Genomic DNA, 18,730 nt, shown 5'->3' on the forward strand with positions numbered 1-18,730 from the left:
CTTTGGATGCTGAAAACTGCATCAGTTGAAAAAGGTCTGCCATTGACTGCCAAAACTTGACAAATGTTGGAGCTGCCTATTTGTGAAAGTACAGAGGGGAAAACAGGTATATTTAGGAGAGTTTTGTTCCGTGTAGTGCTGGGGTGCGGTACTCAAGTTGTCAACTGACCAAATAGTGGGGATTGCCTTCAGCACCTTGTTTTGGTGAGATAAAACTTGTTTCTGAATTTGTACACAAGGTGACTCCAAAATTGGTCATGGCTGAACGAAGCAGGTTTGCATTTTGCTTGGCTGTTGCCTCCTGTGCCTGAATTACCTTCCTATAGACTTTCATTGTACTTACCTGGTGAATTTGGTCAGGGGACTAATCCAGTTAAAATTATGACTGTGAATCTTTAAGGAGCTGAACCTAGCTAGTGGGTGGGTGGGAGGGAAGAGTGAAGAGATGAAATCACTCTGTCTGTAATACTGATTTTTCAATTGTTTCATTATGTCTTGTGAAACTATAATCTACTATTTTCTTTTTTCTTCCTGAGTGATCTGATTGATCTTTCAGCCACCCAGATGAATGCGCTGGCACAAGGAAAGTGTGCCCTGGGAAGTGGAAGCGGTCAGGGATGTAAGGGCAGTGCTGTTTTAAAATCCTAGTTGCAATGCTGGTAAAATTGCTGGGATTTCAGTGGTCTTCAGGAAATTACACTGAATACTGAGGCTGTCAGAGTGGTTTTCCCATCTACGTTTTGAAGCTGTTTTGGTTTCTGCAAGTACATAAACATTTTTTTTTTAAAAAAAAAAAAAAGGTGTTGCAGTGATGACCCCCAGATGTTCCAAATGTGCGATTCTGTGATGACTTTAGTTTGAAATTTGAAGATGAGTAAACGTTATCGTAAGGGATTGTGCTTAATTACCATTAATGACAGAGATGGAATCTCATTCAGTCTATGCTTCTTTTTAGGTTTTGCTTTATAGACCACTTTAAGCCAAAGAAATGATACCTAAATTTACCTCTAGCATCCAGTTCATGTCACTAGGAAATGGCTTAGAGTAGGTATTGGTTATTCCTGTACTTTCATTTAATTTAACCTGCAAATTGTTTCTAACTATTCTTATGTATAAAATTTTCCTTTTTGTTTAATTGTTAATTTTGCAATGAAAAAAGACATTTTGTGTTTTTAGTAGGTATGCTAAAATCTCTAAAAGTTTGTTCAAGGCAATAAGTATAGCTGACTGACGTGAAAATTGATCTGTAATGAATGATACAGAAAAACTATTAACACATAATTGGTAAATGTTTAATTATGTAGTATCATACTCTGAAAGGAACAGTGTCTTTGAAGTAAGCTTTGTTAAAATTATTGATCAGTGAAATGGCTGTAAGTTCAGTGCTATTGCAATTATTGCTAGAATTTAAGCAGGTCATTAGTTGCAATTCAAATAGTTTAGGATAAATAACACCTGAAGTTCTAGATTACAGAATCACAGAATCACCTAGGTTGGAAGGGACCTTTAAGATCACCTCGTCCAACTATAAAAAAAACCAAAAAAACCCCAAAACTAAAACAAAACAAAACCCAAACAAAACACACACACCAACACTAAACCATATTCCCGAACACCATGTCAATTTGTCTTTTGAACACCTCCAGGGATGGGGCCTCAACCACTTCCCTGGGCAGCCCATTCCAATGCCTGATAACCCTTTCAGTGAAGAAATTTTCCTAATATCCAGTCTGAACCTCCCCTGGTGCAACTTGAGGCCATTTCCTCTTATCCTCTCCTTGGGAGAAGAGACCGACCCCGCCTTTCTACACCTCCCCTTCAGGTAGTTATAGAGACCGATAAGGTCCCCCCTCAGCCTCCTCTTCTTAGACTGAACAGCCCCAGCTCCCTCAGCCTCTCCTCATAAGACTTATTCTCCAGACCCCTCACCAGCTTCATTGTCCTTCTCGGGACCCCCTCCAGCACCTCATTTGCTTCATTTTACTCTAAATAATTGGTTTCAGCTCTCCCTCTGGGGCCAAACAGGGAAAAGGGAGGGAAATCTCAGAATCTTTTAGTAATCAGAGGTAACACTTCAGCAGTTCTAAATTCAAAGCTCTGCACCTTAGGATGTACAGCTTTCATCCCTTCAATGTCCTTCTCCATTTGACTAAAAGTTACTAAACTCTTCACTTTTAGCAGACAGTGTACAACTATTTTATAGTGATTTCTCTCTGTGGTTTATTAGCTGAGTTAGTCTTAGCTTAGCTTGTCTGGTCTACGTATCCACCATAAACAAAATTTAAAAAAAACCCACTGCCCTTGAAAATGAAAAACATTATGTAAAAAAAATAATAAAATAAATCATCCTGACAGTAGAAATTTACTCCAAGAGAGGTAGTTACACTGCTGAGCTACAATGATTCTGCAATGGGAATCAGTTCACATAAAAAATAAATGGGGTTTAAAATAACTTTTAATAATATAGGAAATACATATAGATATCTGCATATTAAAATTGATACATAAAATCATGCAGTTTTTTGAAGAATGTTGGAGTGTAAGATAAAGCATATTAGCTAATAATATAGCACAAAATATTTTAATAAGGTGTTAAAGTCTTAATTTCCTTGGTAAACACTCCAAGGAAGCAAATTTGTTTTTTATTTACCAAGCTCTGTGTCTTGTGTCTTTTGGATTTGTAATGCGATTGTGATGTTGCTTGTAAAAGTATTTAGAGGTTTAAAAGAGCAAAGCTTAGCAAGCAGGTTTCATTACTGATAAACATTAAAGTTTTAAGATCCAGCAGGAAATGCTATGTATTCTCAGGATTATAATCTTTGCTAGTCTGCTTGGTCATAAATTATAAATGTCTCCTGAAATATTGATCGATTCCATTAGAATCAGAAGGCCTTGCGAGTATTGGGCTACAGGTTGATACCATCGCTACATTAGCTTAAAGTGAATATCAGTGTCATTCACAAAGCTCAAATTCAATCTTGATGCACATATGGCTTGTTATGAGAAAGACACTGGGAAGAAATTTTATGCAGTGCAGAAACCCTTTGCACTGGGCTTTATTTGAAGTAAAAATTAGCTGTATTTTCAGCAGCTCAACTTTTTACTTGGGCAAATTGCTGTTTATAAAACCAAATTGCACAGGTGCCAAACAAATTTTAGATATATAAGGAAATGTGATCAAATGTTCTCTGAGGTACTTGGTTGGGAAGGAATAAGTGCAATTATTTTAGGTAATTTCAAGAGTTGCACATATCTCTTAAAACCAGAAAATGTTATGAGGAGTCTTCACTTAAAGAGTGCAGACTCCTCATAAATTTAATCTTTCAGTAAAGAGCTAGCTTTATCAGGTGAGTTTAGTTTAGTTTTGTCAAATGTGTATTTGTGTAGCTTAATGTCCCATCCAAAGTCACATACAAATTAATAATTTTTTGACAATTAATTACTTGTGAGGAAACTTTTTTTTCCTAGAAAAACTATTTGAAATTTTTTTATGCTTAGTTAATTTAGGGTGCTAAGTCCCCACTTTTCCATTGTGAAAGAAGACTGGCAGAGTTTTCAATCTTTGCTTTTAATTCCTTATATGCTGAAAAATTTAATAGCTGCTTGAAGAATAGTTGTTAATTCTAGAAATAGATAAAGGAACATAATTCCTTTCATCATGTTTACTCAGTCTTTATTGAGGCACGGTGTTTTGAAAACTGAACATTTTAGAGGTAACTAGTTTGGATAGGCTGGACAGAATCTTGGCATTGAGGAAGACTGGGATGCGTGATTTGAACATCTGCTACTTTATCTAGTTCTGCTACGGGTAGGTTATACCACAATTATTTATATCTAACATACTACTAATAAGTTTCCTACAACAGGGTTGTGTTGCTGTTGATGCTTTGTTGATGGAAGTTACATTTAAAAATGATAGGATAGGATCGTTATCTAACCTGAATTAACAAATAATTTTAAAAAGATCATGGGAGATTTTTTGTGAATTTATTTTCTGCCAAATCTTAATAGGTAAATGCTGTGAATACAAATTTCAGATCCTCTTTGATTAGGTATTTTATAAATTAAAGTAGAATAAATTTCTGTGATAAATCATATTAAAATTGGGATATTGTATATTGTATAGTTTGCTAAAAAAAGTCTATTGCCAGTTGTAGACTGGACTGACGGATTGAAAATACCAGTGACAAGATACTAAACACACAGTCTTGCGCTAATTCTCAGTGTTTAAGAGCATTACTTATTGGTGTATGCTTAAAAACTGGACAATTTTTGGACTCTTGTATTTTGTACTTTAAATTTTCTTTGAAGAGTACTGCGGAACTCGCAGCTATCACTGATAGGACTCCAGGTTGGTGGGTGATTTATTTGACTGGGGCCTTGACTTTGGCCTAACAGTTCCAGACACAGGAATTCATTGACACCTGTGGAGGAGCCCTGGGGACTGCTGCATATTGAGGGAAAGCTTTCTTTGATCAGGTTTTGTGTATATTTAAATTCTTCAGGTTAGAAGCACGAATGATCTTATCTCTAGAAGGTTATTCCTTTATTTTATTTGCCTTAAGAGCTTAATTTCTTTGGCGGTGCTAAATGCTAGACTTCTTTTCAGTGTCCTGCAGGTATGTACAATTTTAAAGAACTGCATGAATAGCCAAGAGCTAGACTCTACATGCAAACCTTTAACAACTTAATATTTAGACTTAACATGAAACATAATTTAGATGCAAATACTTGTAAATCAAAACTCTTTGAAGATGGAATTGACTGGTGCTCTCAATAATTTAAAACTAGGAAGGTTTGCTAGTATTAACTTACATTCTTGAATTCATTCAGGAATTACGTTCTTGAATTTAATTCATACAGGTGTCTAGCATCTCTGGTAATCATTATATGTTCTAATTTAGCATGTTGCAAGTGAAAAACACTTTTCAATGAATTCTGCAAGGTAAGTTTCACAAACCGTAAATGTGTTTTTCTGACGTAAGGTAGAGAAGAACAAATATTAACGTCTGTGTTTTTTTGCTTGTCTTGTTTCAATAACACTATTCTATCTATTTTTGTTTAATGTGAGAAATGAAGTGTGCCAGTATGCTGCTTTATAACGATAACTTTGTTTTCTTGTGTCCCCTTATGATACACTTGCAAAAGCAGCTCGGAGAGATGCTTGTGCAGATGGAGAGAAGGGAAATTGAGTATCAGGTCTAAATTTCACGGTGCTGAGCACGTACGCCTGCTCCCTAACATGCTTCTAAAACTTTCTTAAAACACAGAGAGGTGAAATTAGGTAGATTAAAAAGTAAAAAAAAAAAAAAAAAAAACATACGCCTGCTCCCTAACGTGCTTCTAAAACTTTCTTAAAATACAAAGAGGTGAAATTAGGTAGATTAAAAAGTTTAAAAAAAGTGAGAGATTGTAATGATACTTGCTGTCTGTAATTATTCCTTTAACTCTTTTTGGTTTGCAGCAGTATGCTTTTACTTAATAGCCCTGTGCTCAGACTTTAATAATTAAAGTTACCAGAGGTGATTGGCCAGATCCACTGGTCTAATAAAACAGCTGTAAAGGACCATCTCCCTTAAAGTTGTTTTGGCTCTCTCATTTTGCCTCCTGCTGGAAGAATTGCCTTATGGGGCAATCTTAAAAGAAAAACATGAATGGCAAAATCCCTTCTTCTTGTCTTTTTGTGGAAAAAGAAGCTGCTACTTAGCCTTGAGGGAGGAGAAATGGTTCTAGGAAAATATGTCTGTTAAATTTTAAATCGGTTGACTTCCTTACCTCAGATGTCTTCTGAGATCTGTGTTTCCCCAGAATTCCTTTAACAAGCGCTCCGTTATTTGCCTAAGAGAAGAACTCTCTTTTAAAGACTCTTTCAACTCTCCAGCAGTTTCAGCTATGAATGGAATTAGGAATACAGGGTTTGCTTGACAGCTCTATTGGCACAAAGGCTTCCTTCCGCGTTTGTTTCTTGCATAATCGAGAGGGGGACAGACTTGCATCCCCTTTTCTCTCTTTGTTGAAAGAAATCTTTCTTGAAAGTGAGGATGGGAGAACACAATATTACGGAGCACAAAAACCTCACCTGGGGCTCTTCTCAATAACTTTCATGAAAAACAGGAAGGCCTGAAATTTCGTTTAAAAAGTATTTAGAGAAAAAGTCAGAACAATTAGATATAAATGTCTGGGTGGAGTGGTTATTCAAGATACGGATTTTTTAATTGCTGGCTGTTATCCATGTGGAGTTAGCTCTTACACTTCCTTTGGTTTAATTACTTAAACTGTAGCAAGTGCTTAATTCTGTCCAGTACCGTGCCTGACTCCATAAGTATTTTCCACAATCTACATCTTTTTTTTTTTCCAAATGAGAAGTGCAAAGTATTTATTATTATTATTACCAAAAAGCCATTTTTTTTTCTTTTTTTTTCCCCCGAGTTTTAAGGTAGCAAACTCCAGAAAGTGTTTGGGTGCTCAGCTCTTTTGAGTGGGAATTATTATTTAAGTTTGAGAATAGGTAATTCAGTAATTCATTTCACTGTTCTCACTTTCAATTTTAAATAAGCTTTGGACTTTACTGCATAAATCAGAAATTTTTCTTTCTTTTCTTTTTTTTTTTTTCCTGATGGGTCACATTTAGAGGCACAGAAGATGACACTTCCCTGAATATCTTTTTGCATTTATGTTGGATCCTTGGTCAAAGATCCTTTTCTTCAAAAAGTCATCTAATCTAACACTGAAGACTGAAATAGTAAGACAAATCAGAAGGATGTTTTCTGGTTTAAGGTGTATGGGCTCATGCTTGGGCCTTTTATGTCTGTTGCAGTTTGTGAAGCAGAATGAGAAGCCACACTCTCAGAGCAAGATGAATTTAAGCTCAGGTGCCAGGGGTTCCTCTTGCCTCTCTGCCAGGTGTCTGGACTCAGCTGCTTGTACCAGCTCCCAGCACAGCCAGTAAAGGGACTTTCTGTCTGGGGAAGTGCGTCTGTCCGTCCCTCGTGACCTAACATTGATGTTGTGCTTAACTGCTCAGGCTTTGTGATATGAGACAAACTCCAGATATCTCGTAGTGTGTGTGCACACGCCTCTGAATGTGTAGGCAGAACTGCTGGGATGGAAGGGCTTTAAAATGGATGTAGTAAAAGACGTCATTACTGAATATTTTCTAGAAATACTGTTTGTGCAGAGTTCAAAGCGGACTGGCGGTCCTTCATAACTTCTTAAAAAATTTGGATATGTTGTCTCATATATTGAGTTGTTCTTGTCACTGTCTTACATGTGAATTTCCTGAAGTTTAAGGTCGCCCTTCTTCAAAATATCTGACAGTCATACAGTTGCTTTCACGTATAAACAAGTGCACAGTAATTTCTTAAATGAACTATAGCCACTCGTATTGATGGTTATTTAAAATGACAGAACTCATCAAAACTGGTCTTAGCACTAGGATTTTAATAAGTGCTTGCAGGATCAACCTTTTAGTCTTTCTGTGATTCTGTTCTTTTAAATGCACAAAGTTTTCTACAATGCTGTGGTGAGACTAGAGCCCAGGAGAAAACAGTTCCTTTTAAAACTTATTCGCATTTAGACAAAACTAACATCTTGAGAAGAGTTTAATGAATAAATAAACTAGCAGCTTAACGAGGACTGGGACTTGGGTCTATTAGGAACATTATTTCATCAGTGCTTCAGCGGGAAGAGTGCCTTTTCCTGATATTCTTTGAGTTTTCCCTGGCCTGTAATCTAGTTGATTACCAGCCTGACCAGATATTTTGTTGCTTGTGATCTTAGGTGATAAAGGCAGCGTAGCTGTAAAAGCAAATGGAATGGAACGGGAAATATAGAGGGAGATGAGATAGAGATGGATAATGAATACATTAACTGAAGGTATGGGCTCGAGTAGATGTGCGTGGTATTTTCTCTGCAGTTGACTGAAGGACTGTAGCTGCTGTAGGTCTGCTCTCTGTCAGTAGGAAGCCTGGAATGCCGACCTGGGCTGGGAGGCAGCCTGGTGCTCCCACAAGCCATGGCACGGGGCTGCGGCCGTCTGCGCGCCTCTCCCCTCCATCACCGCTCACTCACAGGTCAGCGAGAGCCAGCCAAGATGGGCCGGAGAAGATAAAGGTTTCTTTGTAGATAAGTCTCCCCAAGGAAATAATCTGCTGTCTTATTGAAGATTGATTTCGTTTGATTGATGTCTTTTAAAACCTAATTAGATTTTTTTTCTGTGTCTTCTTTTTAGATTGGGGCATATGATCAACAAATATGGGAAAAATCAGTAGAGCAAAGAGAAATAAAGGTAATAATATCATAGCATTTCAACATTTACTTTTTTTTGGCCAGTTATCAGCAGTGCTGTCTGTGGTTGTGTATGCTGATGTAATTTACAATGTATGTGGTGGTATTTAATACTGGTAAAGTAAAACCAGACTTCTGGAGTGTAACCAAATGTAACCAGCATATTATGCTCTAATTATTTTACATAATTAATAACCTTGCAGCATTTAAAGTGCTGCATATTTTTTTTCTGTTCAGTTATCTTAAGCCAGGGCTTAGTTATTTTAATGCTGCTGTCTTTCATTTTCTTTGTGATGAATTCTAATGTCAGTTATCTGAGCTCTCTTTACTTTCAGTTAGTTACCTTATACCTGCAGTTTACTTTTCCTCCTTTATGATGCTGTCATTGTTTTGTACAGTTTATTAGACTGGTAAGTACTTCAGGCTTTGTTTCCCTGAACAAGCAGTTTAACAGCATTCTTTGCATTTTGGTTTAACTAACAGTGCCATCAATGTCTGCCATGTTGCTAAATTGTTTTGGAGAAAAAGAAATCAATCCTATATGTAAGAGTTTTATGGATTGTATATTATGTCATACTTCATGATGTTAAAGTTAATTTAATTAACATTTTCTTGCAATTAACCTTTTTTTTTCTTCAAATACTGCACACAAGAAATATGCTATTACTGCATGAATTTTAAGGCATTGCTAATTCTTAACGTTAGCAAAATGCACATTGATTCAGCTGCTCGGAGGAGAGCTGGGCGGCTGGTGATGTGCCAGGCACCTCGGGTTCCTGGGAGGTGCCTGGTGGATATTAAAGGGGGAAGGATTCTGGGCTCAGCACCAGCTACGGCTGGGATAAGTGCTGTTAATTCAAGCAGGAGTCTATTGCAGGAAAATTGTGTCTTGTGTGTCTGAAGTGCACAGAGAGAGAGCTTTCAGAAATGTTCTTGACAATCACTACAACTGACTTCAAACTGAGACCCTCCCGTGTTACTTGTTCTCGGGGTCCTTGAAACAACCACGAAAACCAGTCACGATTGTGACAGAAATTCTTGTAACTACTATACAATAGGACATTATTCAAATTGCAAATAATGCTTGGTGCTTATTCGAAATGCATCTCGTTTGGCTCAGGAGTCCAATAACTAACAAATTAATGTTGATGTCTATATGAGTTTGTGACGATAAGTTTAGTGTAATAATGGTAACACTGAAACAGACTACTGAGTTCAAGCATTGCAGGTTAGCTCATTAATCTCAAAGCTACTACAGTACTGTTTATAAATGAACTTTACTAAAAATCTAAAAAATTATTATTTTTTAGTAGAAAATCTGTGTCTGATACTACGAACGTATAATTTAGTTAGAACTATAATGGAATCTATTAAGATTAATTTTAAAATTTGTGCAAAAAAATTTTACAATAATAGGAACTGTTTTTAAGCATTTTTATTTAAACTTTATTTTTACTCTGAGTAACCTGAAATGTGTTTGGTGCTGAATAGAAATTATATACACTAACTGGATGGACCCAAACAGTATGAATATTTTTTTTCCAAACTAAATTAACTTCAGTTTGGAACACTGCTGTTTTCCACATATTACAGATATTTGAGAGGCACTAAGAGAGTGGAGAAATTGCATCTTAATAAATGGAATTTTTTCATTGGTTCTTCTACTTTTTACTACATGCAATTCAGTGTAGTCCATGGACACTGAAAGCATTTGAGATTTGACTGATGGAATTTTTAAAGAATGTGTCACCACTTCTTTTCCTGTGAAAGATGCATCAAATTATACTGTTGACTTATGTTTTGCAGAATTCTTTTTTTAAAATGAAAACATAATTTTAGCCACACTGATAAATTTATTCTAGGACTGTGCCTGCGTTTCCAGGGGGTTATTTCTTCTAACAGGAACGTATATCTTTATTTATACTTTCAAGAAAGATCTTGGGGCCCATAAGCAGTGATAAGTTTGAAAATTATTATAACATTCAGCATTTTATTTTTAAGCTTTACATTCTCTGAAATGGCTTACTTATGCAAATTTTCACAAGAATCTGTAGCTGGTTCTAGAATGACAAGAATTTCCAATTCTAATTATGGGCTTGTTTTCTCATTCCACATAAAATTTCTGCAGTTTCAAGTTTTACTGTAAAAATCTTGCACTTTAAGCTCTTTGCATTGCTTTAGTCTACAATCCAAGTGGCTTTTTCTATTTGTCATCCTCGGAGCACATTTTGTCCTATCCATGTTTCAGTTCTATGTATTGGTTTTGCTTTGTTTAAAGCAAACTCTCTTCTAATAGACACATCAGGTGATTACTCTAGTTCATTGTGAACAGTTTGGTTTTTTAATTATTATTTTAATTTCAGTATGAAAAATAAATCCAGTCGAATTTAGATGTGAGAAATATTTTGAGTTGCACTCCACCTATTTGAACAATTTTCTTGATATTGTTCTTATGAGGATTAACATTACCAGATTTCACTGATCTTTCTCCCATTGATAATAATTTCATTTTCATGCTTTCATCTGAGTTTAATGTTTACATTTATGTAATAAATGTTTTTATACATGGATGAAATATGGCAATGGTGGAAATCTACAGTTCACCAGTGAAATTACCTGCTTTTGGAATGAAAAATGTTAAACCACTTCCATCATAATTGCATTTGTACCCCAAATAATTTTTGAAATACTGTATTTTACTCTGTATGAATTGTACTCTGTGGAATCACTATTGGCTAATGTGACCAAGAACCTAATCTAGAGGCATCAAAATAAACTCACAGATATCTCTGTGGTTTGAGAGTACAGCATCCCATTTTAGCATTAAAAACAAACTTGAAAGTTTTGCAAGGTAGTTTGGCTCTTCAGCAAAGGAAGATGCTGTTTCTAAAAGACAAAGTAAGCTTAATTTTTTTTTTCTGCTGTTTTTCCAATGTGTGGGGTTTTTTTTCCCCTCTTTAGTAGGCTAATCCATGTTCACTATTAAGAAGTAAATACTTTTCTAGAATTTGGATTTCTGATAGTGGAACTTGCTGATTAGTGGCTCTGGCACTACAACGTGATTTGTTATCTATGTTTGGAAATAAGGAGTTGCAATGTAGGCATTTTGTGAAGTTTAATTAGACCTCTAAGAACAAAAGAGATTCAGAAAAGTAATTTGTTGCAAAAGTTCTGAAAACCTAATACAAATGTGTTACTAATTCTTGCAAGTGTGTGCATATGTTGTCTGCATAACCCCAAGCCATGGGACATGAGTGCTCAATGCTTAACTATGTTTGAAAAATTACCCAATGGGTCAGTAATTGGTTGGGTTTTGTTTAGATTGTAAAGTGTGTAAAAGGCATTTATTGTGCCGTGTTCCTTGGAATGTTTTTTTTTTGTCTTGTTTTGTTTTGTTTTTTTGCAGTGCTTTAAATCTATGAAGTTGACATTTGTCTGAATTTTCAATAGCAGTATAGGTTAAATACAATTACTGACCACATCAATGTGTTTTTCTTTTGTATTGTCTGTCATCCGCATGAATGTATTTTGATAGTATTTGCCTATTGCAGGGTTTGAGAAATAAACCAAAGAAAACAGGACATGTGAAACCAGACCTCATAGATGTTGATCTTGTGAGAGGTAGGTCCTGAGCTAGGAAAAACTGAATTTCTCAGTAAAAAAATAACTGCCATCCTGTGTCTTGTAACAAAAGTGTATTTGTAAATATTAAAAAAACAAAACAGTAAAACAAAAAACCAACCAACCCTATGTAACTTTTCTCTAAAGAAGGCGGATAGGAAATACTGTTAACAGATGACCTCTAGATTAAACTGAAGGCTTAAAAACTTGATTTAAATTTTGTTATATAGATTTTATAGAAAAACCACATGTCGATTGTCGTATCTTAAAGTTTTGTAGTTCCTAGTTCAGAAATCTCCTATTGCCATGCATTCAGACTTCTTCCAAATCTTCTGACATCTAGAGGAAATGTTATGTTGAAATTTCTGGAGAGCAAATATTTCCTTGAATATTTCTTGCCTTGAGTATTTCTTGCCTGTTCTAAATAATAAAATGGCAACAGAAGGTCAGATGATATGAGACTTTTAAAAAAGTCTTTATTTAGTCTTAATTTATTTTTATCTTTTTATGTCATGCAGACTAGCGAAAATACTATTTAGCTTTTTTTTTTTCCATGAGCCCAGCAGCCAGCACGGGCTCCTGAATCCATTCCAGGTAGTGCTCTTTGCATTCAGACTGGAATTAACTGAAGATCCTACTGTGCTCTTGCCCTTAGAGATGCACAGGTACCCTCACAGCCCGAGCTGGCCCCTAGGGACCCCCTCACCCTCTTGCTCCCAGGCCACTTCTGCCTTGGTCTTCCCGAGCACTCGAACACCTGCACCCCCTCAGCCTGCTGGCACCGTGGGCATACGGCCCCCCAGCTCACGCTCTGGTGTCTGATGCCCAGTACTCAGAGGGAACTGGAGTTGTTTAGCCTGGAGAAAAGAAGGCCAAGGGTAGACCTTATCGATCTCTACAACTCCCTGGAAGGAGGTTGCAGAGAGGTGGGGGTCAGTCTCTTCTCCCAAGTTACAGGAGATAGGATGAGAGGAAATGGCCTCAAGTTGCAGCAGGGGAGGTTCAGCCTGGATATTAGGAGAAATTTCTACACTGAAAGGGTTATCAAGGGTTGGAACAGGCTGCCCAGGGAAGTGGTGGAATTGCTATTCCTGGAGGTATTTAAAAGATGAGTAGACAAGCTGCTTAGTGATGGTTTTGGCATTGTTAGGTTAATGGTTGGACTAGATGATCTGAAAGATCCCTTCCAACCTAGACAATTCTGTGATTCTATGACAAGCAGGGTACTGAGCCACAGGTATTTACAAATGACCAGTCCCTTTTATCACCTTACCCCTTAATTTCCCAATGCTTGTTCCTCCACAAATCACCTAAACACCTCCTTTTTCCCACCTTTGGGTTCTTCCCTAAACATCCTGTAGTAAGTCCCGAGCAATCTGAGCTCCTTTTCCCCTGCTTCCCATAATGAGTCCCACACCTGAAAGGTGATCAGGAGAGCTGCTCCCAGTGGCTCATGGGGCGGGTTTCACACCTTGTCAAGGGGACTGATGGTTCTGCTGGGACAGCCCTGGGAGGGGCTGGTCAAGGTGTTCCTTTCTTGATTTGGATTCCCGCCTGCCCTTGTGCCTCTGTCCTGCTCTAGGCTTGTGGAGATGGGCCTTCTGTGGCCTAATGGTTCCACAAGAACCCGGGCAGGCTATTATTTGGGCTCCCCCTCCTGCTGTTGTCTGTTTGAGCTCCTCGGCGGGTGTGCAGATGAGCTTTTATCACATCACCTAACAATACAACTTTTTAAAAATGGGGATGTGAGAGAAAGAAAGAAAATCAAGTAACATTTGAGCTTTAAAGAAACAACTGAAAACTCAATGTTCATAGGAGTTAAGAAACAACAGTAGACCACTTCAATATAGTGATATACATGAATGGCATTTAAATGACTCCTCTGTATATATGTCTAAGCTGGCATTAAAGTAGTTCCAGTCCTGGCAGTGTTTTACCTGTGCCAGCACAGAGCTCAATAATGCCAGTTCTGCTCGTAAACAAGGTGGAGATGGTGTAGCAGTTGCCCTTTCCAAGCAGTAACCCTGGCATAATGCAGTCACACCCCCATTAAGTAAATGTTAGACAGTTTCTGCCAGAGAGGTGGGGATTTGAAGGAAGAAGAAGAAATGGAAGGATATGGGAGAGGAAGGACATTTGAATGAGTGAGAGGAAAAATGGCGTAGAAGGAGAGACAAAGCTGAATTATTTTTTGGGTTGTTTCCTTGCTCCTGGGGATAGTCCTCAGTTGGACAGATGCTCTTCTATACTTGTCAGCCTCATTCCATTTTCCTGAATGACATGGCTAGAGCAACTTACAGACATTGATATTTTATATGCCTTTACTGTATCAGGAAAAGGCTCTGTCGTGCCTGCACAGGCATGTGGAATTTTCATGACTTCCTGTTGCCTCATATCAAGTTTCTCATATCTCAATGAAACAGAATACATTTTAATAATTTATTTTAAAATAATTTTGACATAGTAAGAAATGACAATGTTTTGTAGAACTTGCTGATAATGGCAGTGGAGAGGGCACCAACAATTTACATAAATTTTGGATTGAGGAGATAATGAAATGATGGAAGTACAGGATTTATTCAAATAATTATGTTTAATAATTGCTCCTTTAAACAACTATCATAACTACCCTGCTATTGAGCAACTAAAGTTATTATTAGCCATAACAATGAAATATATCAAAATTTCTTTTCTTTTTTTAAAGGATCTGCTTTTGCTAAAGCAAAACCTGAAAGTCCTTGGACATCTCTGACCCGCAAAGGAATCGTGAGAGTTGTTTTCTTTCCGTTCTTCTACAGGTGGTGGCTACAAGTGACATCAAGGGTCATCTTTTTCTGGCTGCTTGTTCTTTACCTTCTTCAAGGTAGAGTTGGATTACAGGATCAGCTTTGAATAAATGTTTGAAGTTCATTCCAGTATTTTCTGAAATGTTGGGATGACACAGTCCCAAGCATGTGCCACTTGGTTAACATTTCTTTTACGTAGATGGAGGCATACTGAAAATTTAAGGATTTCCTCACAGGCTTTCTTCAGCATTTAGCACACATGATATTTTGTCATCTCTGTATATAATTTAGGTTTCCAGGACTACCTAATTCACTTCAGGACTGAACAACATCAAAGAAACCTTTGGCTTAGGCAGTGTGTTTTGTCTTGGGCTTTTGATTTTTTTCTGGTACTTGTGCAGATCAAGAGCTCTGATCAAGAAGCAAGAAAGGCAAAACGTGCCCAGGCGCGTGCAGCTTGTGCAGCCTCGTAAGATGATCTGTTTCACCAGTTTCCAGTTGTCCTTCCATGTGTTATTTTGTCACATCAGAGGCAGTGAACTTTTAGCTTATACTTTAGTTAGACCTCAGCCGTGCTTTTGAACGATTGGCAAAGGGGGTGGCTTATTTTCCTATCTGCTTCTGGTATTTTTTCCATTGCAACAGTGAGACTATGCATCTTAATTTTATATTTCCTATATTATAGAAGGACTTTTGGGCAACTGTTAACAAACAGAAGGCAATTCACAGCTTTCAGGATGCTCAGTTTGAGTTCTAGTAATCTGACATTGGGCTTCTCTTAGGTAATATAAAATAGGAAAATTAGAAAGGGAAGAATGTAAAGTCAGTATCTAACAGTGTGAAAGTCACCAAAAGAATAAATCTATCAGAAGCATGTACAACAGAAATGGAACAGAAGGTTAATGAAAGTTGGGAGCAATTTAAGTACCCTGAGAAGCTAAATGACTGATAAGTTTTTCACTGAAATCCAATTAAAATGCAGTATTACTTTCTTAATTTTGCCATCTGTCCTAGCAGTTGTGAATCACTGTATCAGTTGGAAATTGTATTTAAAACAAGAACTGGAGTTCTTTAAAAAAAACGATGACAGTGCCTCTTGTGTGATAATGTTAGCAGTTATAAAATGAATTTCATGGTGCCAATGCCCCAAAACTTGAAATATTTGTGTGGTCTCCTATTAAAACTCCTCCTTTTCTCCATTTCTGGGATAGGTGCTAGAGAAGTATTGTTGCGTATGTTTGCATTTGTGTACACTATGGTAAGAGATCCCATAGTGTTAGTAATTTTAATCTAATTTATAGTAATATAGGTAGTAAAATATATGTTATGGTACATTTGTTGCCATGTTCATAGGTGGTTTATTTGGAGAAACGTCAGTATAGTAATTTTTTATGTTCCCATTCTTAAATTTATTTAAAAAATATACCCACACTTCATTTGTGAAGCCTTCATAAGACTCTAAAAGCAGCAAAATAGTAAGCCAATGCAGATTTTGAGTGCAAGCACAAGCAAGTTTTTTAGGACATTGATTACAGAGCTATCTTGTAATTAACTTTTTTCCTCCTCAGATTTCTTGGGATATATGATTTACTAAAGTTAAGGTTGGAATACATCATTTCCCTAATCCATATAGTCTGTAATGTGACAAAATATTTCTGATATTGCTGAGGTTGTGAATTAACAATTACTGGGAGAAAATTAATAGTATTCCATATTACACTATAATCCAACTGTTTGAAACACTTGTCATTTAAATTATGCTGAAGTGACTGCAGAGTTTTTGGTGTTTTTTTAAAATGAAATGTACATGTACGAAATAAAATTGACAGCATTTGTTATTGGAAACTATTTAGGTTTCTCCTTCTAGCACTTCTATGTAAGATTTCTTTATATTTTACTCAAAGCGTGCTCATTTATTAGTTTCATATGAAATAGGTAAGGCAGCACCAAAACATCAAGAATCTATTATGAAAACTCAACAACAAAAAAACTTCAAATTCCAGCAGCCATATTTCTGCCCTGAATCTGGATTTTGTATTGTAGCTCAGACTTTTTTGTCATTATGACAGATTCTCACTGACACTTGTAAAATGGTCTAACTCTATTTTCTTTATATATGTTTAGTTGAACCATTTTATTTAATTATAAAGTATTTTCTCTAGATTTATGAACTGCAGAACTTGAAATTATTGCTTTGAAATTGATTAGCAGGGTGCTTGCCAGGATTATGTGAGTCTACAGAACAGAATTCTTTCCTTGGCTGTAGATTTAAACTCCAGTTTTTATTTGCCTTGTCTTTCCCTTTAGTATAAAGTATGTTTAGCAAAATGTGTGATAAGAGGACTACAGGGAAATGTTTTTTGTCCAAGGTCATGGAACAGACGGATTAATTAAGATAGAAGTAAAACCTTTTTCTTCTGACTCATCCATTTAGTTTAGAGCATTACCTCATTTTTACTTTAAAAGTGTTTCTATATTTTAATATGAAAATGAAGTGTGAAAGTATAGTGTGTATCTCTAATGTGTGTTTCTTAAGTATTAAACAAGAAACTTTAATAGTGATATAATGATTGTTTATTGTGGTGAGATACATATATGTGTATGTATGCGTTTTTAAACTTGGTAATACAAATATTTCAAAGGTTTAAATGCTATAAAAATAAATGCTTGTTGGTCTTTGAAATGTACAGTTTCTTTCTTTGACACAGCTTTTTGCTCTATGTGATACAATTTCATTTGTGTCTGTTTCACAAAATAAACCACTGTCATTTAGAAAAGTACAAGTCCAAATACTATAAAGAAGTAAAAAAATAATGAAAAGTGGTGTGAGAGATTCTGTTCTGAGACCTAATTGTTGGCAGGAACAATTCTAGGATAATCTGAACTACAACATATTGACACTGTGCAGAAAGAAGTTCTTGGATTTCCCACCCATCCTACTGAAAAGATCGGGAAATTGGGAACATTTTCTTAAATCTGTGTGAAACTTCATAGTAGGAATCTGCGATCTATGGATTTGTATCTTCTGGAAGAAGATGATTTCTTCTAGATCACTCTGCTTTGCTAAATGTTTTTTAAGTAGCAGAAGAAATCTTGCACTGAAGTTTGAAATTACTTTGTGGAGACCTACTCCCGCAAATCATTTCACATGGATCTGTGGAGCTCTGTGTTCTCAGAAGTATAAACTTATCCAAATTGTATGGTAGGAGTCAAAATTGGCAACTTATTTACACTTTATACCTTATGAAGCTAATTGTATGTGGGAGAAAGTCAGATAAGCTCATTTTTAAATAGTTAATATTATCTGTACCCTTTACTATCTTTACCTTTTTTTGTCTATTTTTTAATAAGTTGGATTTCTGATTGATGCATACTTTCCTTCTGGGAAAGCTGATACGGCAAAAACTTAGTCCACATATAGCAATAAAAGATACCCTATATGTTCTACGTAAGACCTTTGTGCTTTAATTTAGGAAAAGGACTGATGGGAAATTAGAAATAGATTACCACAATCAAAAATAATTGCATTGTTTTGTATGTTCATTGTCTTTCTAATACCGGTTGCCTTGCTAAAGATTGTTTCATGAAAAACACACCTAATCTCTTTTTAGTGGAAAACATCACGTCCAAGTGTCGGCTGTGCTAGGCGTGGCTTCATGTGATCTGTTTTAGGTGTTTGAATGTGGCACAGAAATTTGCATGTGGCTATATTTTTTTCAATTAATTTTAGAAAAGAGCTAGTGAAAGCTGTTGAATTTGTACCTTGTATTTCTTGTGCTAGGAATAGGTCTAAGTAATATGACTTTCACTTCTTAGTGGTACAAGAATGAACCCAAGCTCTCATGGGATGTGCGGGTGTTAGGCATGGAGAATTATTCCTGGTCTTTTTCCAAATTGTTTCTTAAAGTTTCAGGTTTCTTTTTTGTTTTGTTTTTTTTTCTTGGTGGCTTCTCTCAGCTAAGTTACGCCGTTACAGAACACAGCACTTCAAGCCGCAGAGGCAGAGCAACAAGAATGTGCGATAAGCAGAGAAAGGA

The 18,730-nt window shown here is 36.4% G+C and overlaps 1 protein-coding gene across 3 annotated transcripts in view; it reads left to right on the forward strand.

The window, feature by feature from the left end:
- The window catches only part of PHTF2 (putative homeodomain transcription factor 2), a 59,880-nt gene that overhangs the window by 11,778 nt on the left and 29,372 nt on the right, over nucleotides 1–18,730 (forward strand). For all 3 annotated transcript variants that reach the window (XM_014964190.1, XM_014964193.1, XM_014964192.1), the window contains exons 3-5: nucleotides 8,231–8,287; nucleotides 11,838–11,907; nucleotides 14,612–14,770. In XM_014964190.1, the coding sequence (XP_014819676.1) occupies nucleotides 8,231–8,287; nucleotides 11,838–11,907; nucleotides 14,612–14,770 (286 nt within the window). The remainder of the gene's footprint in view (nucleotides 1–8,230; nucleotides 8,288–11,837; nucleotides 11,908–14,611; nucleotides 14,771–18,730) is intronic.

This window comes from Calidris pugnax, unplaced genomic scaffold (genome assembly GCF_001431845.1).
Source record: "Calidris pugnax isolate Ruff unplaced genomic scaffold, ASM143184v1 scaffold44, whole genome shotgun sequence".
NCBI classification, from domain to species: domain Eukaryota; kingdom Metazoa; phylum Chordata; class Aves; order Charadriiformes; family Scolopacidae; genus Calidris; species Calidris pugnax.